Below are 27,497 nucleotides of genomic sequence, written 5' to 3'. Positions count from 1 at the left end.
CCTTCCCCGCGCGGGCGGGGCCGAGTGGCCTTCCGCGGGTGTGGCGCCTGAAGCCACCAGCGTCAGAGTGCAGGTATCGTGGCCACCCGGAGGCCTACAAGGCAGGACACCCGGGGCGCGGCGGAGGGGCAGTGCGGCTCGCTCTCAGCTGGACGCGGGAGGAAGTCACATCCGGTAGAGGCGGGGCTCGTGGATCCCGGAAGTGCGGGCAGCGGCTGATTGCCCGCGGTGGCGGCGGCCCCGGTAGGTGAGCACCGCTGGGGAAGGTCTCGGGCGGCGACGGGCAGCGGCCTACCATGCCGGGGGCGTTGCCGGCGAGCTCAGAGGACCTCCGCCGGCCGGTTTCCTGGCCGAAGCCGGCGATTGGGCGCGATGGGCGCGTGACTCCCCGCGGGCCTGCGCCCCTGCAGTGGGGTGGGAGGGATGGACGGTGGGAGGCTGTCCTCTCCGGTCGCCTCAGCCCCGCCCCCTCCCACCTATCCGCTAACGCCACGCAACCCTTCACCCTCTGTACAAGGAGTACCCTGTGGCCTTTGTGGCATTAAGAGCCTCTTTGCCCCTTGTACGGATTGGGAAACTGAAGCCTGTGTGTATTCTGACTTGCCCCTGCGATATAGTGGAGTTAGAGGGACTCAGGCCTTTGTCTTGCTGGCCTGTATCATTCCCCAGGTTAGCAATAGGTGAGGGTTCGTCCCCTTTCTTCTGGACCCCGACTTGAACTGTCCAGCATGGCTGAGCCATCCTTACTTCTGGGCCTTTCAGGTGTATGGTCCCAGCATGTGCCTGGTTCTGCTTTGTTTTTCCCCTCACAGCGGGCTAGGGGTGTTCTTCCACTTTTTTTTTGGTGGGCCAAGACATTCCCAGAGATGTGTTTGAGTTACTGGTAGAGTGGACTATCATCAGGGTCACATTTCTTGAGTTCAGCCTATACCTTGTCAATCAGATTTGGGCTATCCACCTTGAGCCAAGAAACCTCACAGATACCAGGGCTCCTTCATCGCTCCCTGCCTAATTTCCAGGTGTCTCTACCTGTAGTGTGTCACTCCATATTCAGTGACTGTCAGTCCTGCAGCTAGAAATGGTGGTGATAGAGGGACTTAGAAGGGAAAGACTTCTTTGCTTGGGGCCCAGGGAGGGCCCTGATCTGAGGATTATGAGGGCTGCTGGGTGAAATGGTGGACTCTGAAATGAGTCTTTGTTCTTGGCAGTCATAGTGCCCAGAAAAAAAAAAGAAGCCTTTTTCGTAAGATTGTCTTGGAAATCTGGCCCAGTGCCTTTGTAATTTCCATTAAGTAGAAAACATGATGGAGTGCTTCAGTGGGGCTGTTTTCTGTTGCTTTTTGCCAAGCAGTAGTTCTGGTTGCTTGTGTGGCTGTCCTGTGCTGGGTACTGTTTTGGGGGTGTTTTAAAGTGGGTACTGGATATAGAGAACACCTCTGAGTGACTGGTGACCCCAGTTTACAGAATTGGCTACTATCAACCAGTGAGTGGCTGTTAGATTTTTTTTTTTAACAAAGCAAATGAGTCTTTAACTCTAATACTGCCTTCCAGACGCCTCAGTTGCCCTAATATGTTGGAGCTTAAGAATTATCTGCGGTAATTCTGGTTGAAAATGCAGAGCCCCCATCTCTGGAGAGTCTTGTGATGTTAGCTGGCTGGCGCCCCAGGAGTTTGTTTTTAACACACACACTGACTGGGTGATTCCGATCTTAATGCATATTTGTAGATTTGCTGGGCCACTGGAGCTTGAGGTGGTCACTCAAGAGTCTTGTTGCCTTTTGCTTATTGCTTTGACATGTGCTAGTGTGCCATTAACAGGACTTTGAGATAAATAGACATATGACTCATTCCTGGACACTTTTGGCTCGCAGTAGTGGGGTTTTTCCAGTCTGACCAATGAGGTCATTGAGGACCTGTATTAGAGCAGTTGGATTGCTGTTGTGGGGGGCTGGGGGGAAGGGCTGGGGGTGGGTGGGTTGTGTTAGAAGTTTCCTCTTGGGATCTGGAGTTCCTGGAAGGTTCTGATCTGTCCCTATCCAGCTTGCCCTGTGACGCAGGTTTCAGTGATGGCCACAGCCTTTAGGTTGTGCAGGCTTTGGCAGCATGTTCCACAAATCCCTCCCTCCATTCTCTCCTCTTTATACCTGCTTTCCCTGGCTGTCTGGAAGACCTTAGATATCAAACAGGTTTGCCTTGATTGAGCTGGAGTTGACAGGTGAGGCCCTGGGGCTTAGGATGGGCTATAGAAGGGAGTCTCCACTGTGAACTTCAAGGTAACTTCAGCTAGGTAGGCCTCTTCATTGAAGACCTGTGAATATTTTAACTCCCACAGCACAGTATCTCCTCCCCAGGTTCACAATCGGCTGAAGGAGCAGGCTAGGATTGTCACTTTATTTTTCTGCCCCATAAACAACAACTTCTCATTTAATATCTTTGTGAACAGAGGACTTAATGTGCCAGGTACTTTTCTTGTTGCTGTGGTAGAAATACCTGGACACAATCCATCAAAAGGTGAAGGGGGTTTTGTCCGTTCATAGTTCTAGGGCACAGACCCTTCTGGTAAGGGGCGGTGGTGGCGGGAGCTTGAGGTGGCTGATCAGGAGTGTCCCACCACACCTGATCTAGTGCCTGGGATCACACCCAGGGCTTACATGTGCTGAATAAGCACTCTACCACCTGAGCCAGGCCTTAATTTAAACTGTTTTAAATTTGCCATGACTCGTGTTGTATCCCAGGATGCTGTGTGTCTTGGCAAATGTTTTAGGGAAACTTCAGGAAAAAAGTGTGTCCTGCGGTTGCATGGAGTGTTCTGTAAATTTCAGTGGTCAAGTCCAGTCTGTAGGGAGTGCTGGCCGCTTGTTTTCTGTGCCCTTACTGACGACTTTCTCTTGTCATCGAGGAGGGCAGTTGCACCTGTCACCAGTCTGTTGAAGTGGAGGGTTCTTTTTCTCTGTTCAGATGGAGATTGAGAATGAGGCAAGTTTAACTAGCTCCCTTTGTGTCAGCTGCACCCTTCATTCTTAATATTATACCTTTAGGTAAGTGGCTTAGCGCCCAGTGTCTTCTGTTACAGCTCTTGCTCAGGGTGTAGGGAGGGACCCTCAGCCCTCAGTATTATCTCTCAGCAGCAGCAACTAACTAGCAGCTTTCCCACAGCCTCAGCTCCCTGGTCTCTTGCCTTTTGTAGTTCCTGTTCTTGCTCTTTACAGCTCTTCACCTTCTGCAGCCTGTTTTCCATGTCTGTCACCTTCCCAGCACTTTCCCAGTCCTTCATCTTTGTTCTCAGTCTGTGTTCCTGGCTGTAAGAATCCACTGCCACCTGCTAGCTGCTGCCGGCTGTGGAAAGCTGGCAGCCCTGGGAGTTACCTGTTTTTCACGAAGTCGGCTCAGCTCCCTGTACTCTTGGGCAAGGAAGCTTTCTTGGGGCTGTGCTGCAGCATTCAGGGACAGTACAGGGAGCAAGGAGGTTTCCCAGACTGCTGCTAGAGAGGGAGAGCGCACCTTTCTTAGCTGGCCAGTCAGTCCTACGCGCTCACTAGCTGGCTCACTAGCTGTCGCAGGTTGGGGCAGAGCTCCTCCCTGACTGGGTTGAGGATTTGCTGCTATGAGGTTCCTTGTGATGAAGTCTAGGGTAGTAGCCATGGTCTTGGCTATCTGAAGGGCATCCCTGTGCTGATGTGGCTTCAAGAAACCAAATTCCCCCAAGTAAAGCCTTCGTTGGGGTAGTGGCCTTGACGGTTGGATGGTTCCCTCTGGCCAGAGCAAAGTCCTTGGGGAGTGGCTGTGCTGGCTTGGGTTTCTTCTGGGAGATTGAAGCTCTGAAAACAGCTTGCTTGTCAATTTACAGAATTGTAGAGCTGGCGACTTGATTGGCAGCTTATGCAATTTTCAGGAAAATGGGGGTCGCTTAAGTTGGCTGTCGCTGGTAAAACTTGAGGAATGGAGGCCACAGTGTTCCTGACAACCCTCCTCTCAGTCTGGGAGTCAGGGAAGATTGACAGTGGCAGTTTCCACCTCCTCTGTCCTTGCCCAGCCTAGGGCAGGTTGTTCAAGTATCAATCTGGGAGTGCTGGGAAGAAGGGTCTAATGGTTGGCAATCAAATTCTACTTAGGCCTGACATTGTCTGTAATTTAAAAAAAGTTAAATGACACTTCTAGTAAAGATGTCTTATAAAATAAAAAAAATATTTTTCTTTTTTGAGACAGGGTCTCTACATAGCCCTGGCCATTCTGGAACTCACTATGTAGATCAGGCTGTCCTTGAACTCATAGTGATCTGTCTGCCTTTGCCTCTGCCTCTTTGATGCTGGGATTAAAGGAGTCTCCCACCATGCTCACAAGTCTTGTGTTTGAAGTTAGGGTTAGTGTAGTTGACCAAGTCTGCCAAGGAACACTGCAACACAGTGACAAAAGCTGACAATTAGAAAGTGGACAAAGTACTTGAGCAATACTTCTTCAAAGAATATATGAATGACCAAAAGTCCCTACAAATATGTGTATGTCATTAGTCATCAGGGAAATGCAAATTGAAATCCCAGTATAACTCTAGTGTACTTGCTGGGTGATGTTAAAAAGAGGAGAAAGCATCAGTGGTGGCTCAGTCAGAAGGGTGCCTCCCACTGCAAGCATAAGGACCATGCTAGGGTCCCCAGAGCCCATGTGAAGGCTGGGCATAGTGGCATAGGCCTATGTTGTGTAAGATGGAGACAGGAGACTCTGAAGTTCATTGGTCAGCCCATCTAGCCAAATCAGTTAGCTTCAAGTTCACTGAGAGAGCCTGTCTCAAAAAATAAAGATGGATAGAAGAAAGATGCCCAAGTCTACCTCTAGCGTGCACAAATACACATGCACACACCAATAAGAATATATATCACATATACTACACACATACATGTATGTGCATACACCAATAAGAATATGCATCACATATACCACACGTTCACACACATACATGTGCACACACTAATAAAAATATACTGGGAACAAAACACCCAGGGAAGGAGTTACAGAGACAAAGTTCGTAGCTGTGATGAAAGGATGGACCATTTAGAGACTGCCGTATCCAGGGATCCATCCCATAATCAGCTTCTAAACGCTGACACCATTGCATACACTATAGCAAGATTTTGCTGAAAGGACCCAAATATAGCTGTCTCTTGTGAGACGATGCCGGGGCCTAGCAAACACAGGAGTAGATGCTCACAGTCAGCTATTGGATGGATCACAGGGCCCCCAATGGAGGAGCTAGAGAAAGTACCCAAGGAGCTAAAGGGATCTGCAACCCTATTGTTGGAACAACATGATGTACTAACCAGTACCCCGGAGCTCTTGTCTCTAGCTGCATATGTATTGAAAGATGGCCTAGTCGGCCATCACTGGAAAGAGAGGCCCATTGGACTTGCAAACTTTATATGCCCCAATATAGGGGAATGCCAGGGCCAAAAGAATGGGAATGGGTGGGTAGGGAAGTGGGGGGCGCTATGGGGGACTTTTGGGATAGCATTGGAAATGTAATTGAGGAAAATATGTAATAAAAATATTAAAAATTAAAAAAAAATACATCACATATGCTACACACACACGTACATGTATACTCACTAATAAGTATATAGCATATACCACAGACACATACATGTACACACACCAATAAGAATATACATCACATATACCATATATTCAAACATACATGTACACATTCTGACGAGTATATATCACATATACCACATGCTTCACACATACATGTGCACATACTAATAAGAATATATATTACATATACCATACACTCACACACATACATATATACACACCAATAAGAATATACATCACAGTCACCACAAACATGCACATGAGTCACACACTGAGTAAAAATAGGAAGTAAGTGTTAATGAGAATGTGGAGAAGTGAAGGCGTGTATGTTTTTTGTGGGAATGTGAAGTGGTTTGCCCACTGTAGGAGGCAGCACAGTGATCACACAGGAGGTCACTTACTGTATGACACAGCAGTTCTGTTTCTGTATCTGCATAGAAGAAATGAAAACAGGAACTCGGGCATTTGTGTATGAACACAGCAGTGCTGTTTATGATAGTCAAAAGGCAGCTGCTTCCACAGTGTCTGTGAACTGGAGAGTGACATGGAATGAAGTACATATATCAGACAGCCAGAGTCCAACAGTCTTACACGGATGAGGCTCAGAGACAACATGTGTGAACTGTGATGCCCAGAGAAGAACAACATTTTGGTTTGGTTTGGTTTGGTTTGGTTTTGAAACAAGGTCTCCCTGTGTAGCCCAGACTGGCTTGGAATTCACTGTACTCCTACCTCAGCTTCCCAGAGCCCTGGGATTCCAGGTGTGAGCCATCACACCTGACTGGTTTTTCTTTCTAGACTAGTCAGATTCACTGGTGGTTGCCAGGGTCAGGACAGAGGAAAAAAAGTGTTAATATTTAATGGGTGCAGGTGTATCAGTGTGGTGTCATGAAAAGTTCTGAAGACAGATGGATAGGTACCAATGGTTGTACAACAAAGTAAATGTATCTAAATGTCAAAAACTTCAAAATGGCTAAAACGGGATGGAAATGGCTTAGTGCGGTGGTTCTCAACCTTCCTAATGCTGCAACCTTTAATACACTTACTCCTCTTGTGGTGACTCTTACTGTAGAACTATCATTTTGGCACTGTTATGAATTGTAATGTAAATATCTGTTAAAGGGGTTGTTACCCACAGACTGAGAACCACTGGCTTACTGGGTACTGGCATCTGCCTCCAAGCCTGCAGACCTGACTTTACTGCCCAGGATCTACTTGGAAGGAGAGACTGGACTCCTGCAAGTTGTCCTCTGATCTTAACACACATACTGTGGCACTGTGCACCACATACATTCACACATTATAAATGAATATAAAAAAATAAAAATGACTAAAATGATAGGTTTTATAAATATTACAGTTAGAGAGTAAAACTTATGGCATGGCTTTAAAATCTTATAGAGCCTTAATATTGAAGGTGGATTTCTTACAGGCAGTACACAGAAGCGTGTTGCTTTTTTAAAATTTTTATTTAATAAGTCTTAGAATTATTGTCTTTAAAATTTTTAAAATTTTATTTTATGTGTATAGGTATTTTGCCTGCATGTATATCTATATACTGCTTGTACGCCGGGTGCAAAGCATCCATCAGATCCCCTGGGACTAGAGTTACAGATGGCTGTGAGCTGCCATGGGGATATTGGGAACTGAACCTGTATCCTGTGGAAGAGCAGCTAGCAGCTCTTAACCACTGAGCTATGTCTCCCAACCCCAGTGTTGCCTTTTGATTGGGCTGTTGACCTCATTCCTGTGAGAGAGACTGCTTTTCCTTTCCCATCAGCCCCGTAGTCTTTGTGCTTTTCTCCCATTTTTGTAATTTCTCAGGTGCTGAGTAGATCTCATGGCCTCCTTTTGCTTCTGTGTTGGTTTATGGCAGGAACCCTTCTTTTTAGCAGTTGCTTTAAGCATATATAGTGTGCGCTTTTCATTTGTCACAGCTTGTTTCAAGGGCCCTGTGCCTCTTTACCTTCAGGGTTGAACCTTGCTTGCACTGCATGTCTGTGCCCTGTAACCCCCCGACCCGTTCTATCCCAAGTCATGCTATGAATCCCGTAGTGCTCTGCACAGTTGCATTGTGAGGAGCATAGAACAGAAAGGAGAAATCTGTTTGTTTTGGGGTGTTCTGTGTTCCTCTTGGCTGGCCCGGAGCTCCATCTCCTTGCACGTTCCTAATGTCTTGCGGATTTCTTTGAACATTGCTTGCAATCTGTCACTTGATGGATTCTTTCAGCTTTCCCACAGCTAAGGGAAGTCTTTGTTTTTGCTAGAAGCCTCCCCCAGGCCAGTCTCTCAGTTCTTTACAGAAGCTGTTCCAGTGTTTGCTGCGTGCGTTGCTTATGGGAGCCGTCGAGGCCAGTCTTCTGTGCTTTTGTTCTCCACGTTTCTTTCCCCACCTCTAGCTGATTTCTTGTCACTAGGCTTGTGGGGTTTCTTGTTCAGTTATTGTATAGATGTTCTGAGGTACCAGGCATTGAACTTTGGGTTCAATACACTAGGTGAACACGCTACCACTGAGCTCTCTCCTCAGACAGCAGTTTAATTGCCTTGTGCTCAGCCTACTTTTCTTCATGGTTCTTATTTGGGGATTCATTGTATTTTTCTGGATCTGTGGCTTATAGCTTTCATTTCCAGCCATTAATTCTTCAAACTGTCATTCCATCCCTCTCCCTTCCTCTCCTTTGGGAATTCCATTATATGCACTGAGTGCTTACGGCCATCCCTCAGCATTCCTGTTCTTTTTCTCTTATCATTTCCTCTTCATGGTTCATTTCTGTTTCTGTTTGGAAAGTTGTTTTTTTTTTGTTTTCCTGCAGAATCTAATCTGTTGATGTCCACTCCAATATACATGTAATCTTATACAGTGTTGGTTTTCCCTGTAGAAATCACCCCCTTTCTTTACATAATTACAGTTCAAGCCTATATTTCCTGTGCTCAACCTTTTAGAACCTGTGCTTCTTGAACATACCAAATATAAATCGTGTATGTGTGTGTGTATCGCATGAAATATGGTTGCTCTGTTACATCCTTGCTTGCTAGTTCTGTTACCTATATATTTTATGGGTCCATTTTTATTAGTTGGTATGTGTCCTGGTTTAGTCTTTCTGTGTTAAATTCTGATTGGAGGTCAGATGTAAGTTTTACCTAGTTGATTATTTTATTTATACATATTTTTCACATATCTTAGGGTTGGTTAGGGGGTATATTGTTACTTAGAAACAGAACCTTGAAAGCCTGCATCTAAGCTTTGTTAGCTGCAATTAGACAGCCCTTCGGCTGAGCTAGGTTTTCCCCACTATGGTGGTAATGTCTTCTGTGGTACTCTAACAGGCTATAAACATGAGGCCTTCCCACATATGCCAGCCACATTAGTACTGATTCTCTTGACTGGGGCTGGCTGGGACCTGGGGGACCTCTGTACATTTTTGGGGTTTCTTTCTATGTAACTCCTGTCCCCATGGTTCTCTGCTCTGTGAATGCTGGCACTCTTCGTTTCCTGGACTCTTAAATCCCTCTTTCTAACTTCCTATGCCATCTTGGAGTCTGTAAGAGTAAGCTGGGGCCAACTCTAGACTCACTTTGTCCTGTTTCCCTAAGCACCATTCTGCTAAGCTTCCTCACAGCCAATATTTAAAAGCTCTTCTGCACTTATGTTGTCCAGCCTTTTAGTTCTTTGAGGTCATGAGTGTGTGTGTGTGTGTGTGTGTGTGAAATGTAGGGGGATCTACTCAGAAAGTGGAAATCCCTTAAGTACTCATTGTGTGACTGGTATGTGTTCCACATTTTGGAATGCAGACGTGAGTGATGGGCAGAAAGCTTAGTTTCTTACTGGAGAACTATGCTGTATTGTTACAATAAATGCTGCATGGTATTTGCATAGAACCATAAAAGGGCATGGATTCTTTAGGAGGAGTGAGCAAGGAAAACCTCACAGAGATGTGATATTTGAGGGGTAAGGAGAGGAAAAAAGGCAGGGCACACATACTGTGACTTCCTTGAGGGCTGCTATTATTATTTATTGAGTGACTGCAAGTGTGTTTCTGTGCTGGTAGAAGATTAGGCTGGGAGAGTTGGGATGAGCAGAGCAGCCCATGGGGGGTGGAGGGCTCAGGGCTAGATGGAAAGGAGAAGCACAGATTTGAAACACAACAGCAAGGCACTAGGAGCCATGGGAAGTTTCAATGGGGGGAGGAGGAGAACTCTTAGAACATTCTCCCGAGGTTTCTGGGCTTGTGGAAGAGGGCTGGGAAGGGGGTTCCTTTGGAACCCAGTAAGTCGCTTCTGGAGAGGCTGGCTTGTGACAGTAGCCACCTTCTAGCTTTGATGATGGCCTTCATGGGCCATTCCAGTCAGAGGTGGGTATGAGGAAGGTCTCACTCAGTTTCTTGTTTTCTGTGCCTCTCCTGTTATCCTTAGTGGAGCAGTCTGCCTGCTTATGACTGCTCATCCCAGAAGTTCCCGGGGCTGGACTCGGCACTGGTGAGAGTAGACTTTGCAGCCACCCCATATCTTACCAGCCTGGAATGGCCACCTACTGTGATCCCATTGTTGTGGATTTAGAACAGAGGCACCATGGGGCCCAGGCCTGACCTCTATCTTGATCTTTCTGTAAGGGATGATTGACTGTCTGCTCAGCTTGCTCTGTGCAGCCTAGAGGTGAGGGATGGGAGGATGGACATCTGCCTTCACAGCTTTTAGAGATAATGGTTAGGACATAGCAGAAAGGAAGGAAGGAAGCCTGTGTGTGGTCACTGCGCACGGATTTTTTTTTCAACTCTTAGCCGCAGGCTAAGGAAGGAAGAGAGGAAGAGGCCCTGCCAAGTGGCTAGGTGTCTCTCTCAGAAACTTGGAAGGACTGGTTGCCTATTCAGACATCTGTTCATGGCAGTTCTATTGACTGCCGATGAATGTGATTGATCTGGTCAGATCCAGCCATCCAGTTCCATCACTCTGTTGACAGATGATGTTTCTGGAGGAATCCAAGTACCTGTTGTTAGACTGTGCTGAGTGGTAGAGGAATGACTGTGTGACTGTATGACTGGGCATTGTGCCAGCCTAGCCATGGTGAGCCCTGCCCAATAGCAGGGCAGTAGACCTTTCAGGCACTAACATACTTCATTCTTTCTAAAGCCCCCTCTAAGGGAAGAAACTCAGGCACAGGGAGATTGTATTACCTGCCAAGACTCCCCAGCCAGTGAAGGCTGCTAGCTAGCTTCCCAGAGGTTAGGTCTGCCCCACAGAGCTGAGATCTGGGGGAGGAATGGCTCTGGGTGATGCTGTGCCCTGGCTGTGGACCGTAGCCCGAGTACTGGTAAAAGGATTGTGGGCTCCATACTGTGTTTGTTACAGATTGTCTTCTTTTGGGCTCTGAACATAATCTAACAGGCCCTGCTCCTTGGAGGCTGGCTGTAATCTGTCTAGAGTAACCATCCTTTTTTAAGTTTGTCCCAGAGCGAGACACTGGTTTACAGTCACGGAACCAAGACATAGGCGTTTAGCCGGGTGTGGTCCCCTCTTTGCCCTACTGAAGATATCACAGCCATAAGGAAGTAGAAGAGTGGGGCTTGGGGTGGTGCAGGTCAGTGTCAGACTTAGGACAGTGGTCTCCAGGCTTCTTCCTGCTTTGGACAAGAGAATGGAAAGAGGTGACTACCAGGTCCCCAGCGAAGGCAGAGGGACCTAGTAGGTTTCGAGAAAGATCAATCCAGAGGGGCTGAATGGTGATGGCAAAGAGGAGGTTCTGAGGTGGAAAATCATCTTAGAGCCTGTGGCAGGGCAGCGATGGATGGTGCTTTCGGAGACTCAGGAAGCAAGCTTGATGGGTGGGTATTGAACGAGAAGCCCACTTCTGGCCTGAAGTAGCATTGGGATGACTGAGGCATTGGGATGACTTGGAGAAACTGCTGTCAATAAGTGTTTGCTGGAGGGAGAGAGAACCTGGGGTTGGGTATCTCAGCAGTGCTGGAGGATCCAGCAGGTTTGGGAGAGGTCTCTTCAGCACACTTCTGTGCTATCAACAGAAAGTAAGGAGTCACCAGGGACTCAGCATCGCTTGCCTTTGTTGGTGGGGTCCCCAGCCAGCTGGTGACAGCCCAGGTGTGGGCAAGCCTGGTTGATATCAGAAGTCATTCTGGAGGCCCCACACTTGGCCCACTCCCTCCAGCAATGCCTTACATGGGGCCCTGCCTCAGGCAGAGTTTCTCAGTAGGCCTAGAGAACAGTGGGCTAATTGTGTAAATATTTACGTGCAGAAGGCACTTTCTTTCACACAGCCTTATCCTGAGCGATTATATTCCAGGCCGGATGTGTCTACAAGCTTTTATCTGCAGACTTGTTCTTGTGGACTTAGCCAGTTGGAGAAAGCCACACCTGGTTGCTCTGCTCTGATACCTACCTAGCTGGAGGTCTAGCATGGCTGACAGGCAGCATTTTGTAACCATAGGCATGAACGTGTTGTGTGTTGAAGTCATTGTGTCCTGTCTAGCACCTTTAGAAATTGTTTGATTCTCATTAAATCCTTCTGGCCCCTTGAGAGCCGGAAGAGAACAGCTGAGTAAGTCCCCAGCAAAGGTTCTGCACATTAAAGTTTAGATGTGTTTTGCTACAAAGCTCTGATGTCTTTGGGGACATTTCACACTTGAGGAAGCCTCCTGCCCCCATCCTAGCATCGCCTAGGAAGAGTGAGAATCTGGGCAGGCAAGGTGGTCAGCAGGTAAAAAACGCTTGTTGCACAAACCTGGTGACCTATTTGATCCCTGAGACACACATAAAAACGACAGAACCAACTCCAGGAAATTGTCCTCTGACCACCCCTCTCACTTGCACACACTAAATACAGTTTTTGTTTATTTTAAATGAAGATTAGGTGGGGGGCGTTTCTCAGAAGTAAAGCCCTTTCCTAATTTGATGATTCATTTTGGTTTTTATCCTGAGGGGATTTAGAATTGCCCCAGAAACAAATCTCTGAGTTTGTCTGTGAGGGATTATATAGATTAGGTTAATTGAGCTGGGAAGATACACCCTAAATATGGTGGTCCCATCTCTTCGTCCCTAGTGTGGATGTCTCATGCTCTTGCCAGCATACCTTCCTACCCACAATGGACCATGTCTGGAGTGAGAGCCAGAAACCCTCCTTCCTGAAGTGCAGTGTCAGGTATTTTGTTTCATTGGTGACATAACTAATACACCTAATTTGTGTGAGGCCTTGGGTTCCATCCCCAACACGGTAGAAATGGCAATGATAACCAAAGCCCCCACAGAGTTTCTCTTCTATGGCTTATATTCCAGCTTTTCAAATGACAGGGAAGATCAGTTCCACAACGCTGGGTCTCCCCTGGGAGGCTGGGACTCCCTGACTTGGGGCCATGGCTGGAGTCATTCTAGGAACAAGAAGTGGAGCAGGTCAACCAGTGTTTCTGCATTAAGCAGCAGGATTAGGAAGGTTTCCAAGGCAACAGCAGGTAGCTTTGCTATTAGGGTTAGGTCAGGTCTGGTTCACCGTAGCATGCACTTTGTAGGTTGCTATGGTAGCAGTTTCTTTCCGTGCTCTTGGTAGATGGAGGGATTTATGAGAAACGGAGGGGCATCAGTTCTCCTTGCAATGTGATGGCAGGCTGGCAAGTAATGTTGGCTGGCTGCAGTGAGAGGAGGGATGAGCCCACAGAGCCTCATTGTAGGGATGAGTTAGGATTGGGCACGCTTGTGCCTTCCTTCTGAGCAGTTCTGCAGTTGCCTCTGCTGGGGTGTGGCCAGAAATAACAGTCTGGTTGGCCTAAATCCACTGGTCCTAATCTGGTTTATGACCTCACTATCTGGGTCATATTGCTGTTGTTCAAAGCCTGTGGAATGATTTTGTCAAGATATGAAGTCAAGAAAAGAAGGTGAGACCAGCAGCAGTGTGGATGGCAGCAGTTGATGCAAGACCCAGGCCATCAGTTCGTCATTGTGTTCCCATCCCTTCCCCACTGGGAGCATCAGAGCATCTCCCTCCTTCTATGATCTGTCATTCCCATTTGCATGGTCACCAAAGGGCATGGTGTCAGTTTTAGGTTACAGACCACAGCCCCTAGGTTTTTTGTGGCCTGCCCCAAGTGGGGCTGTGCATGAAAACTGGGCCTTGTAGCTTTCCTGGGGAGCAGGCAGGCCTGCACAGCCATCACCCTGTCCTGCATTTAGAGTCTGGGGTGCATGACTTTAAAAGGGTTCCAGGCTTGGCCTCTGACTTGCGGGCCTGGCCTTCGCACATGACTGTAGCTGAGACCTCTAGTGAAGGTGAAGACTGCAGAGCAGGCAAAAGTTAAACCAAGAAAAGTCAGGGATAGGATGGGGGCGGGGAAACAAACCATGCCTTTTCCCTTCTCAGTGCAGGCTACAGGGGCCCATTTTCAACCCCTCCTGCACCCCGCAACTTTCACACTCACTGGCAACCTGATCATCTCCACTGAGGTGTCAGTGTCACCTCCATGAGACCTGTTACCCTGCTGTACCTGCGACACTGAAGCTGCCTCCCCAGCTCCCAAATCCCTCCTAGATTCTGCAGTGTCCCCCCAGGTCCCTCTCTGGCCTTCGATGCTCTGTGTCGTCCCCCCCCCCCAGTCCACCCCCCCCCCCCCCCCCGCAGCCACCGACCTGCAGGTCACTCTTGTGACCTCCTCATGCCTCTCCTTCACCTGTGCTCATGTGTTCATAAGGACTTACGGCTTTTAAAAAAGATGTTTTTAGAATCAAACCAAGTTCTATAAGAGGAAGAAGAAAGTTTGTTTTTTTTTTTTTTTGGTCTTTGTTTTTTTTTTTTTTTTTGGTTTTTCGAGACAGGGTTTCTCTGTGTAGCCCTGTCCTGGAACTCACTTTGTAGACCAAGCTGGCCTCGAACTCGGAAATCCGCCTGCCTCTGCCTCCCGAGTGCTGGGATTAAAGGCGTGCGCCACCACGCCTGGCGAAAGTTTTTTTTGTTTTGTTTTGTTTTTAATGTGTCTACTGGACCAGGCTCATAAAATTCAACGTTCATATTTCCTTCTGGCCCGTGAGATAGGACAGCACGGGTCTTGGCATACAGTAATTGCTCAATAAATGCCTGTTCCTTAAAGGGATGATGGGTGTGCAGGAAGGCTTGAGCAAGTGGGAAGCTGGGCTGTTCTGGTTCTGCACCTTGTTGAACTCGTCCTGGCTGCCCTGGTGTCTTTCTTCTCTTCCTCCACCCTCGCCTTGCACTTTCTGAATTGCCTCTGAGCAGGGCTGTGCTAGGTCCTGGGAAGACAGATGAATGCCCAGGTCCTTAGCCATTCTCACATGGCTCCCACTTCCCCTCCCCCAGCAGCCCTCTCCACTGTCCTGGGAATCATCCAGCATCGAGGTGCCACAGTGGTCACAGGAAGGGACGTCTGTGTCAGAGCTCTGGCACCAAGGCCTGAGGTGATCGGACTTGTCAGTCCTCTAGAAACTAAAGCCTAAGGACTTGGTCCCTAACTAATGTGCTATATGCCCTGCTCCCCATCCCCAGCCGTGTGACAACTCTGGTGGTTCTAACCATGTTGACTGGTTGTGGGGAGTTAGGAGTTGCTAGCAGCAGGGACTAGCCACAGGGCCCCAATTTTCAGTAGCTGCTCATGGGCCCTGGGCACGGTAGCTTCCCCTTCTCACCTTTCCCAAACTGTGGCCCTGGACAAGCGCTTGTTGCTCTCTGCTTCTCAGGGTGGCTCTGAAAAACAGGTGATATCTGACTTGTGAGAGACCAGCCCCTGTAATGTCCAGTGGGTGATGCTGTGAGAGTTGTCACAGAACAGCCTGCGCCGGCCTCAACCGGGGATGTGCTGCTCCTGATAGGGACTACCACTAGCCAGGAACAGCAGCCACCCAGGTGAGCAGCACTTTTGGCTTGGTCTTCATCACACTCTGTGGGCAGAGCAAGTGTGTCAAAGGGAACATCAGAGGACTGCCCCAGGGACTCATAGCTCTGCTCAGGGCTTGCTGAATGGACTTCTCTGTGGGGAGAGGTCCTGGCACTGTTGGGGTTGCTACAGGTGGCACTGCTAACCAGCTGTTTGTGTGTGGTTAGCCAGCTACCATCCTACCAGGCTGCCAGTGTCTACTGTACTTGGCCCCAAATACAAGAGCAGCAGGCACTGGGCTTGGTGGGTGGGGCTGCGCTCCGTGCTGCTGCTGTGACCCAGCAAGTTCTTGGCTGAGCCTCACCGGAGGCCACCACCATCCTGCATAATTTCTGCGGTGTTGAAATCTTTGGCCAGCATTTGTTCTTGTGCTGACCTGGTGCGTTGTGCCACTGAACCTGTAAGGGAGCTGCTGCCAATTGGTCCATCCCACTGATGAAGAACGTAGGCTCCAGGAGCTTCCACTGAGACGAGGACGTAGCTGACAAGAGACAGAACTGGCCTTGTGCTAGGTCTGCATTACTAAGCCAGTACTTCATATGTTTGGGTATTTTCAAGTCATATATATTTTTGAGACTAGACTTGAACTAACTATGTAGCCCATGCTGGCTTTCAACTGTTGATCTTCTGGCTTCTTCCTCTCTGGAGTACTGGGATTTCAAATGTGTGTACCACTGTGCCTGGTTCTGTCCTATGCCAGGGATGCATGTTCAACAGACAGGCACTCCACAAACTGAGTTACATTCTCAGGCCTTTTTGTTTTTTTTTTTTTTTTTTTTTTTTTTTGGTTTTTTTCGAGACAGGGTTTCTCTGTATAGTCCTGGCTGTCCTGGAACTCACTTTGTAGACCAGGCTGGCCTTGAACTCAGAAATCCGCCTGCCTCTGCCTCCCGAGTGCTGGGATTAAAGGCGTGTGCCACCACGCCCGGCTTGTTTTGTTTTGTTTTTTGAGGCAGCACTCATAGAGAGTCCAGGCTAGTCTTGAACTTTTGGTGTCAGTCTTTTTTTTTTTGGTTTTTCGAGACAGGGTTTCTCTGTGTAGCCCTGGCTGTCCTGGAACTCACTTTGTAGACCAGGCTGGCCTCGAACTCAGAAATCCGCCTGCCTCTGCCTCCCGAGTGCTGGGATTAAAAGCGTGCGCCACCACGCCCGGCGGTGTCAGTCTTTCAAGTGCTGGGATTAAGGGCATGGTGGGTCTCAGGACCTTTAAAGTGCTGTTCCTGTTTGCCACAGGCACAGTTGGGTTTAGGTGGAACAATACTGTTTCTCCTCAGAGCTTTGGTCCAACACAGGGCCTCTTCCCGGTTCTTACTTCTAGACCTGGAATTTGGGGAGCAGTGTGAAGTATAGACATAGTGCAGGGTAGGATTTTGGCTTCCTTCCTTTTGGGTCTTTTCATTATGAACAATTTATAAGAATTTCCTTCCTTCCTCTCACCTATGTGTGTGTGATGTGTCCATATATGTGCAGACACACATACATGTGCATGCATGCATATGTGGGTGTGGGTCCAAGGTTGATGTTAAAAGTCTTCCTTTATCACTCTCTACCTCATTCATTGTGGCTAGGCCTCTCCGTTTAACCCAGAGCTCACCACAGTGGGCCAGGCTGGCAAGCCAACTGGCTCCTCCATCCCTTGACTCTTATCTGTAGAGCACTGGAATTAGAGGTCGGCAGCCATGCTGAACCTGAGTTCTCATAGGTTCTGGGGATCTAAGTGCCTGGCTGAGGCAGTGTAGGTTACACAGTAGTCCGATGCTCAGAATCTGTTGCTCCTGCATGATGCAACAAGTGTGGAGTCATCCTCTTTCCTAGACCAGATCCATCCAGATCCCCAGGATGGAGTCTGGGTTTCTGGGCTCTGTCTCAGCCTATTGGTACTGAGGCTTGGGTGGGGTGGGCACGTACCTCATGATGCCTAGCTGAGCTGATTTAGAGGCGGGGCAATGTGAAGCCTTCAGGGGATGATGGCCAAGGCTGCTCCCTACTCAAGTAGCTCCTCATTAGCAGTGTCCATGTCGCTCATTCTTACAACAGAAAGGAGACAGATCAGGCCTGAACCAGGATGGAGACCTCTGGCAAAGGGAGCTTGTCATCAGTGCTCATTACTCTCTCCCTTCACCCAGGGGTGCCATTCCCTTCCCGTTACAGACAGAGAAACTGAGGCCCATAGACGGTGGCCTGTCTGATCTTGGCTCTTAGTTCCCAAATGCCTTCTAGGCTGAGTCGTCACCGTGGCTCCCAGGCAAGCTCTAACTAGGGTAGAGGACCCTTAATCTCTGCAGAGCCAGAACTTCTGGAAACTAGCAGCCTTTACAATAAGAACACTCAACATGAGTGCTCTAAAACACCTATCTCCTGTCAGTGTGTCTGCTTCCTCCTGGCTGCCCCCAGGCTTGGCTGTGACTTGTCATACAGATGATAGTGTTAGATCTAGTGGGGAACCCCCCACCCCATTCCGGATTCGGCGTGCACCCAAAAAATCACGAAGGACCATCTCTTGATGTAATTACATGAGGACATTTAATTACGGAGCTTCGGACCGACATGCATGCATCCCACACAGGAGATAACGGATGTCGGCCATGAGGCTTGAAAGCTAGGGGGTTTTATGGGGTAAGGGGCTTAGGGGTGTGGAATTCAGCATAGCGACACACTATTGGCTTATTAAAACATTAACAGAAAGATTACAAAGATCAGGACTTTGTTCCTGTGGGCTGGGGGCTTATCTTTGTTCACATAGCAACCAATTGATGTATGACTTTACCCGGCAACAAGGGGCAGTAGACAGAGGGGAGGTTCCGGCCAGGTGGTGTTGACTCAGATAATATAGCACTGCTGGTCCTTGCATACCTTTTCATCTTTACAGTCAAGATGTTCTTAGGAATGCCTTAACAACAACCCTGCCTTGGCATGCCTGGGGGCCTGTTCTGCTTTGTTCTCAGTCCCAGGCCGGGGCAGTGGGCTCCTAAACAACTCACAAGTTACAATATTTCATCTTCCTTCAATAGGTGGCCTTTGGGACAGTGACAGGTCAAGGACTGCTGACCCCTGCCCTGTCAGAGCAACTTTCTGCCTGGATCAGTTGGGTTTTTTTTTCTTCTGATTGCCCGTGAAGGTGATTTTTTTTTTTTTCCCATTCCAGTGAGGGCATAGATGTGACAGTTTCTTTCTGTGACCTGTGGAGAGGCCTGCAGTTGCAGAATACTTAGGGAGACCTGAGGTCACTAGAATACTAAATATAACAGGCAGGGACATAGCTGGGCCTGTGGTGTTGAGGCCTGTAAAGCCCTTTGGTGGGGGGTGGGGGGGTGGGGATGGGTGTTTAAATTAGGTTCAGACAAAAGTAGTCATGTACCAAGGTCTGGGTACCAAATTTAGTCTGTATCCCTGCAGCCTGGCCCCTCTCTCATCTTTTCCAGCCAGCTTCATGCCATCTTGCTGTGACTGCCAAGTAGTTTTTACAGATTTCTCATCTGTCTTAGGGTTTGGGGGACAAAAATGGCTGAGGCTTCATCAAGGTGTTCCCAGAGACCCTCATATCTCCTTGGGCCCCTCCTGCAGAGGGATCCAGGTGACTTTTCCTTAAATTGGGTATTGCTTTGTGTTTGCAGGAGAAGATGGAGGGGCTGAAAGACAAGACCCTGCAGGAGCTGGAGGAAATGCAGAATGACCCAGAAGCCATTGCCCGGCTAGCCTTGGAGTCTCCTGAGGTACAAGGAAGCTGGCAGATGCTGCTGCTGTTGCTGGTTCTTTTTGCTCCTCTTCTTTTTCCTCCTTCTCTGCCTCTTTTTCTTTAAATAATTGGTCACTTAGGGTCCCTTAACAAATTTATTTCTTTTACTGTGTGTGTGTGTGTGTGTGAGTGACATATATATGAATGTGCACAGGTGTGTGCATAACCCAGAGAGGTCATCAGAAGATGCTGGACCCCCTGGAACTAGAGTTACTACTGTGAGCTGCCATGTGGGTGCTAGGAATTGAACCCTGGGCCTCTATAAGAGCAATCAGTACTTTTAACTGCTAAGCCATCTCTCCAGCCTCACTCAGGTCTTTAAAATTTTTATTACATTTATTTAGTGTGTTTGTGTGTAGTGTGTATGTGTATAGTGTGTATGTGTGTGTCTGTCTATGTGTGTGTCTGTGTCTGTGTGCGCCAGGTATAACTTGCAAGAAATGATTCTTTCTTTCTACCATAAGGGCCCCAGAGATTGAACTCATGTTGTCAGCTTGTTGGCAAGGGCCTTTACCCACTGAGCCATCCCACCCACCCTGACAAATGCTTGTCAAGGATTCATGCTTAGCAGGAGCTTGAGCCAGGGTTCACCTTGTGCTGTGAATTTTACCTTGGCTTTTACTAGGGGAGCCCTGAGGTTTCAAGCCAGGGCCTGGGTCCTCTAGGAGCCCTGGGAATGATAGGGAATGCTGGGTCCACCTTGAACTAGGACAGCCAGGGACCCAAATGGCCCAGGAGTCTTCATACCATTCCAGTGTGGGCCTAGAGACAGCTCCCTCATGCACTAGGGAGAGGGGGGGCATCTTCCCCCACGGTGATATGCTCACTCATGTCTCATACTGTTCTCCACTGCAGCCAGCACCCCACCTCTCAGCTTCCAGTCACAGGGTCCTTACAGGAATAAGCAACACCCTGCTATCTTTACAGAGCTTGACTCAGCCCTCACTGTCATTATTTCCTGTGACCTTCCTGTGAGCTGGAGGTCAGGTGACTCGATGTGGCCAGTCAGCTAGAAATACCCACAGGTACCCCCAGAGCAGCTGCAGCTGGTCCTTGGCCTGGAAGCATCTGTTTGAGGGAGGGGAGGGAGCACAGGTAATACTGGGCGCCTCTGATGCTCACTCATGTGTGCCTTTTCCTGATGAGCAGATGTCACGTGTGCTCTGTGGATTCACTGTGTTAAAGAACAGGGAGTTGTCCAGTTAGCATCCCGGTCAGCCTCCCCAGACCCTTACCCCTGCTTCATGGGTGCACATGGTCCTGTATCCACCTCTGCTCTGCTTTCTGCTGCCACCTGCTCCCCAGCCCTGCTCCCCAGCCCTGCTCAGGCGTCTCTGCTGGATTGGAGATGACCCAGGGTTGGGTTGGAAAGGCCTCTTTAGGCAGGGAGTAGGAGAGGTCTTTGTGTGACTCATCTTGCAGCCCTGAGGTTGGATGGCCTGGTTTCAGCAGCATAGGAGCAAAGTCACGTACAGACTGAGTGTCCCTTGCCACAGGTTCTTGGGATGTAAGTTTTTCAGATTTCATACGTCTTGGCCCTAGAAATGTTTTACGTAGATTTACTAGTTAGATATCCACAATATAAAAACCCCACAAATTCCGAGACATTCTGAAATCCAGAATTCCCTGAGTGTCACGTAGGCTTTTTGAAATCTAGAACAAGAGTGTCACTGATAGCTGTCTCTGCATCTTAGATTTTTGTGTTGCTGAATATTTGCCATTGAACTCCAAGGGTCTCTTCTTTTTATTGTGTCCTATCTCTGTGCACACACATATCTGTGCATGAATGCCACATCACAAGTGTGGAGGTCAAAGGACAGCTTTCAGGAGTTGGTTCTCTCCTACCATTTGGAGCCAAGGGTTCAAACTCAGGTCAGTCAGGCTTAGCAGCAAGCACCTTTGCTTAACTGAGCCATCTTTTTAGCCCTAAGTATTTCTTCAGCCAGCAATGAGCAGCAGGATGGTAAGGGGTTCCCAGTCTTGTCCCTGAAGGGAGTGGAGCTCAGCAAAAGCAAGCCCAGCTCTCGGGAGTTCACTGCTTCCAAGCTGAGCAAGCCTTCAGCCCTATGGAAAAGCACAACCTCCTGGAGATGTAAGAGATACAGCTTCCTGGCCAAGGGCCGATTGAACCTTCTGTGTAGCCATGTTTGAGCAAATGAATTGAATTCTCTGAGGGGAAAAATACTCACTGTGGGACAGACAGAAAGGAAACAAAGTAGGGCAAGCTACTTACACTTTCAGAAAGCCTTTGGCTGTCTGTCTGTCTGTCTGTCTGTCTGTCTGTCTGTCTGTCTGTCAGTCATAGCAGTAAGGCAGTAATTGTGTCATGTGGGGCTGGCAGAAGAGAAAGGTGGTGGGAGTGTTCATCTCTGTAGAGAGGCAGCTGTGCAACTCCCCTGGCCTCATAGGGTGTTTGTAAGAGATGGGCTCCAGGGTAGGGAGAAGTGGAAATGTGTAGACAAGCCTCGGAGAGGATGGCACAGCACAGATGTAGCGCTTCAGACCCAGGGAAAAGCCATGGACAGGTAAGGATGCCCAAGGGTATGTGGCCAGGAAGGGCAGGCCCTACACTCATAGGTGGCCACACAAGTGTCCCTGGCGTTTTCTTTCCTTTTCTTTTTTAACACTGTATTTTTTGTTATATGTATAGGTGTGTCTAGTGTGGGTTTGTGCATGTTTGGTGCAGTGCCTTTGGAGGCCAGAAGAGTCTGTTAGATCCCCTGGCGCTGAAGTGGCAGGTGGTGTGAGCCACTTGACGTGGGTCCTGGGAACTGAACTCAGATTCTTTAGAGAGCAGTATGCGTTCTTAATTGTTGAGCCATCCCTCCAGCCTCCTTGGCTAACATTCACACTTAGCAGTTTCTCTGCTCCTGTGCCAGTGAGCTTGTCCAGGGGCTCAATGGCGTTTCTGGCTGGACAGCAGGCAGTCCAGGTAAAGGGGTTCTAACCCTGAGCTGGGACTCCCTTGTCTGTGTAGGAGGTAACTGGCAGCACTCCTCTTTCCAGTAGGCTGCAGCCTGCTGTAACTACAGGGCTCGAGGCCCTGAGCAGGGGTCAGAGCAGGGTGGCTCTTCTGGAAACCCCTTATCCAGGATGCCCCCTGGCTTCTGGGGCTGCTCTAGTGGAAGCCCATCTGGCCTGGTGTGCCACGTGCTGGCCAAGGTGGAAGGAGAAGCTCTGTTGTTGATCCCTTCCATCCCCATGGAAGCTGGTCCTGACCTGTTCCCTAACTTCTGTGGCCAGTGCTGAGCCCCCTCTGCTGGTGCCATGTGGTACTGCGATACGATGGTGGCCTTGTCACCAGCTCTTTCAGTGAAGCAGATGGTAGGCCCACTGGGCAAGGTTCCAAGGCTGCTTCTGCCTGACTGGCAGTTAACTAGGGGCCTGCATGAGGGGCCTGCATGAGGGCTCGATTTTGCTGGCTAGGGAAGCATTTTCAGCAGGCAGCATTGAGGGACTATCTATAGCTCTGTGGGCTGTGTTTGACCTGGGAGGCGGGGATATCTGTCCTGCTCAGTGGCTTGGAATTTCTAGCTTCTGGTCTGGCCTGGGTCACCTTCATTCTCCCTAGCAGCCTCTCATGTGTATGCATGCATGGTGTGTGTGTCCATGTGTCTTTTTCACTTGGGGCTAATGGTGGGGACTCTGGGTTTCATACCTCCCACTGGAGAGACCTCCTTCAGCTGTGGCCTGCACAGCACAGAACCACTTGCAGGTCCTTGTCTCTTGGGAAACCATGGTTAGGTGGTTAGCCTTCCTGCCTGTTTCCCATGTGTCATTCTCACAGGCTCTCCTGATCAGGATGAGGTGAGGTACCTGGGTCACAATGCCTGCATAGCCTTTAAACCCAGGCTTCTGTGACTGGTTGAGGGCTGATCACCAAGCTGAGCAGTGAGTCCAGGAGCGCCCCCTGCTGGAGGCTGACCAGTTACAGTTAAGCTCATTGTCAGTTGTCCTGCTTTCCTTAGGTTCAGGACCTGCAGTTAGAACGAGAGATGGCACTGGCCACGAACCGGAGCCTGGCAGAGCAGAACCTGGAGTTCCAAGGTCCCCTGGAAATCAGCCGCTCTAACCTCTCAGACAAATACCAGGAGCTGCGGAAGCTTGTGGAGCGGTGCCAGGAGCAGAAAGCCAAGCTGGGTAGGGACAGCCGACCACAGACAAGCACTCTGGCCATCTCCCCTGCTGATTGATACTTCTGTTCGAAGGAGGACGAGGGAGGCAGCTGGAATACTAAGGATGCTTAGATACCCAGAATCGGAGAAGGCCAGCAGCCATTGTAGCCACTGTGCTTTGCATGCTTTAACATGATAATAAGCAAATAAGCAAAGGTGTAGGTACTGTGGTTAGTCTAAATGTTTGAGTATATTTATTGTATACCCTGGTGATAATTTTCATAGTATTAAAAATATCCTGAACTTACTATTTTTATAGATGAGGAAAACAAGGCTGGAGCCGGCTGAGGGCTTGCCTGAGGTCATCCCACCAGAGTGAGGTGGAGTTGGGATTTGCAAGCATAGCCTTTAAGAGCTGAGCATCTCTCTAGCCCTGGAATGGGATTTGAATCTAGGCAGGCAGTATCTTTCACTGCCTCTGCCAACTTAGCCCTGAGCCTTGCAGAGCTGGCCTAGGCCCTGTGAGGTAGGAAGGCTTCCTGGATGGCTATGCCCTCTGCAGCTGCTTGGCCAAGACCTGAGCTTGTCCCTAAGCTCCTCTTCACCAAGATGGTGAACGCCTACATGAACCAAAAGGACCCCACAGAACCAGCAGCAGGGACTCTATAGTGGCTAGGCCCAAGTACACAAAGGGCATGTCACATGTCTTCCCTGAAATCAGGGTCCTCAGCTTTAATTAAAGCAGTACTTTTGAAATGTCGACCTCTCTGCCCTTCCTTCCAGAGAAATTTTCCTCAGCACTGCAGCCTGGGACCTTGTTGGACCTTCTGCAGATCGAAGGCATGAAGATCGAGGAGGAGTCTGAGGTGAGGTGGGGAGTGGCATCCTAATCCCTTGAACAGGGTGGTGGGCCTCGGAGTCAGGTCTCAGGTGAGACCAAGAACCATAGAGCAGAAGGGTTTGGAGCGCGGCTTGAGTAGATGGCACTGGAGTGCTAGTAGACACACTGATTGCAGTACAGAATAGGAACACATTCTAAGACCCCGGTAAACACTTGAAAGCACAGCTAGCACTCTCTTCTGTGTCGACAGTACTGTTTTCCTGTACATATGCTTATGATAATATATAGTGTATAAAGCAGGCTCAGTGAGAGCTTAAGAACAGCAACCACAGGCTGGGGAGGTAGTCCAGGTGACAGGGTGCTTGCTACACAAGCATGCTGACCTGGCTTTGACCCCCACACCCATGTAAAAATCCAGGCAAGGCAGTGCATGCTCGCCTTTCCAATGCTGGGTGGGCAGGAGGGACAGGCAGACCCCTGGGGTTTCTGCAGGCAGTCTAGATGAATTGGTGAGCCTGGAATAGACTCTGTCTCAGGAAAGAAGGTGAACAGTACCTGAGCAATGATACCTGACGGTGGCCTCTCCACTCCACATGTACACGTGTGCGTGTTCACCCTTACTCATGTGTGTTCATACATGCAAACATACACATACGTGAACAGGAAGTAATAATAGGCCAGTTATAACAGTATCTTATAAGGAAAGTTACTTAAAACTTACAGATTATTTCTGAAATTTCCATGCAGTGTTTTTGGACCATCAGAGGATCTCTAGTATCTGAAATCATGGTTAAAGGGGCTTTACTACATCAGAACCCCAGTTGAATCAGGAATGAGTGACCGACAGGAGGCCCCAGGGAGCTCACACATCTGGTTAGGTGGTGGTACAGAGCTAGGCCCTCTCCTGGGCTCTCTCTGCTGTCTCCTCCCTCTGGATGTGCCTTTTATATCAGTGGGCAGAGACATCTTTGTGTTTTGGATGCAGCACAGGGGCCGGCATACTAGTCACTAGCATAGGTCCAGCTGTTGAACAGACTTGTGTGACCACCAAGGACCTAGCACAGTGCTGGGTAGGGGACAGTGTGACCTTGGAAGACATGGTCCTGCCGTTAAGGAGCTGGCATTTTGGTGAGGGAGTCATTCTGAATGGGGGCCAGGGAAGGCTGTGGAAGGCCTCTGTTGTCAACAGTTCTTGTGTCCTGTAGGCCATGGCTGAGAAATTCCTGGAAGGTGAGGTGCCGTTGGAAACGTTCTTAGAGTCCTTTTCCTCCATGAGGACACTGCTGCACCTGCGTCGAGTCCGCGTAGAGAAGCTCCAGGACGTGGTGAGGCGGCCTCGAGCTTTGCCGGAGCTGGCTGGAGATGTCCCTCCAAAGCGCCCGCCACCCCCACGCCCAGTACCCCAGGCAACACCACCTGAGACTGAAGAACAGCCTCCACAGCCCTCTGTAGTGACTCCCTACCCTTTGCCCTACAGCCCATCCCCAGGCTTGCCTGTGGGCCCGACAGCCCAGGGAGCCCTGCAGCCAGCCCCCTTCCCTGTGGTGGCCCAGCCTTCCTCCTATGGTGGGCCTCTGGGTCCTTACCCATCACCTCATCCAGGACCCAGGGCCATGGTAGGTTACTCTTGGTCTCCACAGAGGAGTGGCCCGCCCCAGCCTGGCTATCCTACGGCTCCAACTAGTACCTCTGGTCCAGGATACCCCTTAGTGGGAGGCCGAACTCCTGGTCCTGGTTATCCTCAACAGTCCCCCTACCTCCCGTCAGGAAACAGACCTCCCTACCCAACACAACCTCAGCTCCCGGGCTTCCCAGGACAGCCCCAGCCTCCTGTGCCCCCTCAACCTCCATACCCTCCTGGGACAACCCCTTCCTATGGCTTCCACCCTCCAGGGCCTGCCTGGCCTAGGTATTAGTCCTGGTCTGTGTCCACCTTCTTCCTTCTACCTGCACCACAGCCTTTGGCCTCCATTTGCTGAGATTTGAGGTTAACACTGGATGTTGTGGTGATGCGCCCTGAAACGCTGGGACACACAGAAGCCTCGAGCCTCGAGCTGGAAGCACATAGGCCTCCTGAAAGGCCCTGAACAGTGCAGCATGAGTCCTTCTGGGAGCTCCTTCTGCTAGAGACTGCTCAGCACATCCTGAGTGGCCTGCTGGGAGCCCAGGGCTCTCTGGTGTCTGCATGAACGGGTGTGTTCATGTCTTTGCATAGCTACCTGCGCTTGATCCCTGACAGCTGAACCAATGTAGAATAATCTTGATGCAGGGTGACCCTGGGTCTTGGACCCTGCTCATCCAGGCTGTCCCTTGGAGCTTGGTATGTTTGATGTGGAATCACATGCCAAGTGATGACAGAGTTCTGTCTGTCCACTAAAGAATGGTCTACCTTATTTACCATGGTTGGGTCGTAGGAAGGAACAGTTAAATGGAAAGTTAAACAGGAAAGAAAAATGGACTTTGATTCCTGAAAGCCATATTTTAGCTGCCGTGCCAATGTTAGTTAGGCAAGCATGTCCTACGTGCTGGCAGAGACCATAGCAGCAGTGGTATGGTGAGAGAGCTGGGGATGCCAAGGGAAACCCAGGCTTCAAATTGTATGGTTGGATGTCCTAGAGGTCACCCTGGAGCCCCTGGCTGGAGTGGAGGACCAGGGTTACCTCCCAGCCACTTTTCACTCCTGGGGCCCTCCACTTCTGGCTGGTTCTTTCTGAGGTTCACCCACCCCTCCACTCCTTTAGTGCCTTGAATCTTATTTGCTAGCAGCCCCCTTTATCTTGTTTATCTCCTTCCTTTTCCCAGTGTCCCTGCAGAACAGACACACCAGACAGAACACCCCCATGGTGCTTCCCAGACATCATCACTACATTGGGGTTGGTTTCTCTACACTCTCATTCTCAGAATGTAAAGGGTAGGGACTGTGAGTGCAGCCCCGGCACTGGGTGGGCTGAGCCTGCTTAGTAATGAAAGTGACTACACTAGTCTACAGGGGTTGCAGCAGGTGATGCATCTGTGTGGCTGGTCCAGATGTGAACCAGGTCTCAGGGCGGACCCTGGAGCTGCTACGGGTTAGGAAATTGTATGTGCCTTGAAACATCCCCTGCCTGGGTACCCAGCCTCTGGTGGGCCAAGGTGCTGGGGGTCAAGGAGGAACCCCATCTTCTGGTGCCACTCTGCCCACAGGCCACGGGTGCATTACCACCTCTGCTTGCTTCTCCTAAGTTATTTATAACGTGGAATCACTAATGGTGTCTGTGAGACTGCTGCTGAACTGGATGATGGCTGCCCATTTGTTTGTGCAATTGCCATAATAAATGTTGATGAGTTCCATGGTC

The 27,497-nt window shown here is 49.5% G+C and overlaps 1 protein-coding gene across 5 annotated transcripts; it reads left to right on the top strand.

Annotated features, from left to right (window-relative positions):
- Vps37c (VPS37C subunit of ESCRT-I) lies at nucleotides 1–27,497 on the top strand. Of its 5 annotated transcripts, XM_029472677.2 has the most exons (6): nucleotides 2–243; nucleotides 18,482–18,588; nucleotides 19,085–19,183; nucleotides 23,175–23,346; nucleotides 24,105–24,187; nucleotides 25,368–27,497. In XM_029472677.2, the coding sequence occupies exons 3-6, from the start codon at nucleotides 19,091–19,093 to the stop codon at nucleotides 26,076–26,078; spliced, it is 1,059 nt and encodes a 352-aa protein (XP_029328537.1). In that variant the 5' UTR covers nucleotides 2–243; nucleotides 18,482–18,588; nucleotides 19,085–19,090; the 3' UTR covers nucleotides 26,079–27,497. The 5 variants fall into 5 exon arrangements, with proteins under 5 accessions (XP_085690030.1, XP_085690029.1, XP_029328537.1 ...); XM_021151677.3 differs by lacking the exon at nucleotides 18,482–18,588; XM_021151679.3 differs by lacking the exon at nucleotides 18,482–18,588 and having other exon boundaries at nucleotides 2–247.

Source organism: Mus caroli, unplaced genomic scaffold (genome assembly GCF_978045245.1).
Source record: "Mus caroli unplaced genomic scaffold, Mus_caroli_1 scaffold_20, whole genome shotgun sequence".
NCBI classification, from domain to species: Eukaryota; Metazoa; Chordata; class Mammalia; order Rodentia; family Muridae; genus Mus; species Mus caroli.
Note: the sequence above shows the minus strand (reverse complement) of the source record. Positions and strands in the feature narration are given on the sequence as shown.

What these genes read in the sequence shown, in the direction of transcription:
- Vps37c (XM_021151677.3), top strand. Translation starts at nt 19,091, where the DNA reads ATGGAGGGGCTGAAAGACAAGACCCTGCAGGAGCTGGAGGAAATGCAG. An exon ending in TAGCCTTGGAGTCTCCTGAG is followed by an intron (nt 19,184 to 23,174) that starts GTACAAGGAAGC and finishes TGCTTTCCTTAG; the next exon opens with GTTCAGGACCTGCAGTTAGA. An exon ending in GGAGCAGAAAGCCAAGCTGG is followed by an intron (nt 23,347 to 24,104) that starts GTAGGGACAGCC and finishes CCTTCCTTCCAG; the next exon opens with AGAAATTTTCCTCAGCACTG.